General features: G+C 42.9%; 1 gene segment (V, D, J or C); it reads left to right on the forward strand.

Annotated features, from left to right (window-relative positions):
• LOC104986517 overlaps positions 1-1446 on the forward strand; it is a gene marked incomplete at its 3' end in the record, with an annotated part of 7498 nt that extends 6052 nt beyond the window's left edge. The window contains 1 exon segment of the V gene segment in view: positions 1025-1446. Within this exon segment, the coding sequence occupies positions 1025-1446 (422 nt within the window).
• Positions 1447-1995: the final 549 nt, after the last annotated feature.

The raw sequence follows: 1995 nt of genomic DNA on the forward strand, positions 1-1995 counted from the left end.
GCAGGTTACAGTCCATGGGGTTGGAAAGAGTTGCACATGATTGAAGCAACAGCACAGCACACACATAAGAAAGTTAAAGATCTGTGAGTTTGTTTTATTGTTTTTTTTTTTTTTAAAGAGTCATTAAATTCTGGATAAAGAAATATAAGCATAGGCTAAATGAATGACCAGAATGACCAGTAAGTAGATTACAGGAAGGATTCATAGTGTATACTAATATGTTTTGAATGGGCTGGCAAAATTATTATCAGTGTATGTCAACTTAGTCTTCTGTTTCTCTCAGCTCAAACCCTCAACATGTATGTGTGTTAGTCGCCCAGTTGTGTCCAACTCTTTGGGACACCATAGACTGTAGTCACCAGATTCCTCTATCCTTGGAATTCTCCAAGCAAGAACACTGGAGTGGGTTGCCATTCCCTTCTCCAGGGGATCCTCTTAACTAAGGGATCAAACCAGGGTCTCTTGAATTGCAGGTATATTCTTTACCATCTGAGCCATCAGGGAAGCCCTCACACACATAATACTAACTGCTTTCTCCATGACGCTTTCAGGGTCTACCTAACACAATAATCATGGAAAGAAAAGTAGAAAATTAAACATCCGTGAGACAAAAGTTTTTCCCATCTGTGAAAAAGACCATGTGACCTATGAACATGACAAACCCCGCTTCCTGTTTGAAGGAGTCACACAGGAACAAGTACTACGTATATGTGCTGCCAGGCTACAGAGACACTGAACTCTCAGCTTGAGGCAGAACTGAGCACATTTGTGCAGGGGAATCCATGCCTCATGCCGCACTCCAGGCTGCTCTGGGTGTTCCTGGCCATCACCTTCTCTGGTAGGGATGCTTCCAAGCCTGGGTGTGAGAGTTCAGGGTGAAAGGGACTTGGGGAGGAAAGGAGGGTTGGAGAAAAAGAAACATTTTATAATTTCAATTTGGTTTGTCTCTGGATCCTAAATAAATCTAAATCCCACACTATTTTATTTACTACTTCATCTCTGTTTTCTGTTTTTTTCCCTGTAGGATCCAGTGTGGCCCAGCAAGTAACTCAAGTCCAGACAGCGGTATCCAGTCAAGTGGGGCAGACAGTCACCCTGAATTGTCTATATGAAATAAGTTTGACCATGGACTACTACTACATTTTTTGGTATAAACAGCTTCCCAAGGGAGACATGACTTTTCTTATTCATCAGTATTCAGAATACGGTAATGCAAGGAACGGCCGCTACTCGGTAAACTTCCATAAAGCACATAAATACATCAGCCTCATCATTTCAGCCTTACAACTTGAAGACTCTGCAGAGTACTTCTGTGCTCTCTGGAAGCTCACAGTGCTTGAAGTAATGGGAAAAGCTGAACAAAAACCCCAGAGCTTAATAAGAGAGAGCCCCACTGCTTCAGAACCTCAGTTGAAGTGCACACCTGCACATCCCAGAAGAGAGATGGTAGTTCTGTGGTTGCTTCATCTGTGGTCTGGATCAGAAGATTTAATTCTAAATAAAAGCTCCTAGGTGGATCACCAGGCTACAGCTGGAACCAGGTGGGCCTGCCCCACAGGAACTGGAGACTGAAGAAGACAGGGAATCACTGTGGTTTCTCCCTCTCTTTGGTCCCCCAGTTTCCCACCACTGTTTTGGGTCCCCCATTTGAGCAGGAGGCCAGTAGACACTAGAACTGGGAAAGCACATCTTATCTCCTGCAGCTCCTTTCTGGTGGATCCACTTCACAGCTCTTGCCTCCCCTTTCACTAAGGGTTTCCTCTGATTGCCCAGATTGATACAGGCTTTCAGCTCTTGCTAGTATCTTGATGCTTCCCATCTCTTCTTTGTTTTCCTTAACCCTGCCTGCAAATCTATAAATATTCCCTTCATTAAACTTTGTAGTTAATTCTTCAAGTAAATCAAAGATCTTTCTATATTTGGAAGCAGGTGTCCACAGTAACTTTCTACTAATACATTCTTCTCTTGAACTTTCGACTTTAAATCAATCATACA

Source organism: Bison bison, unplaced genomic scaffold, assembly GCF_000754665.1.
Source record: "Bison bison bison isolate TAMUID 2011002044 unplaced genomic scaffold, Bison_UMD1.0 scf7180017864070, whole genome shotgun sequence".
In the NCBI taxonomy this organism is placed as follows: Eukaryota; Metazoa; Chordata; class Mammalia; order Artiodactyla; family Bovidae; genus Bison; species Bison bison.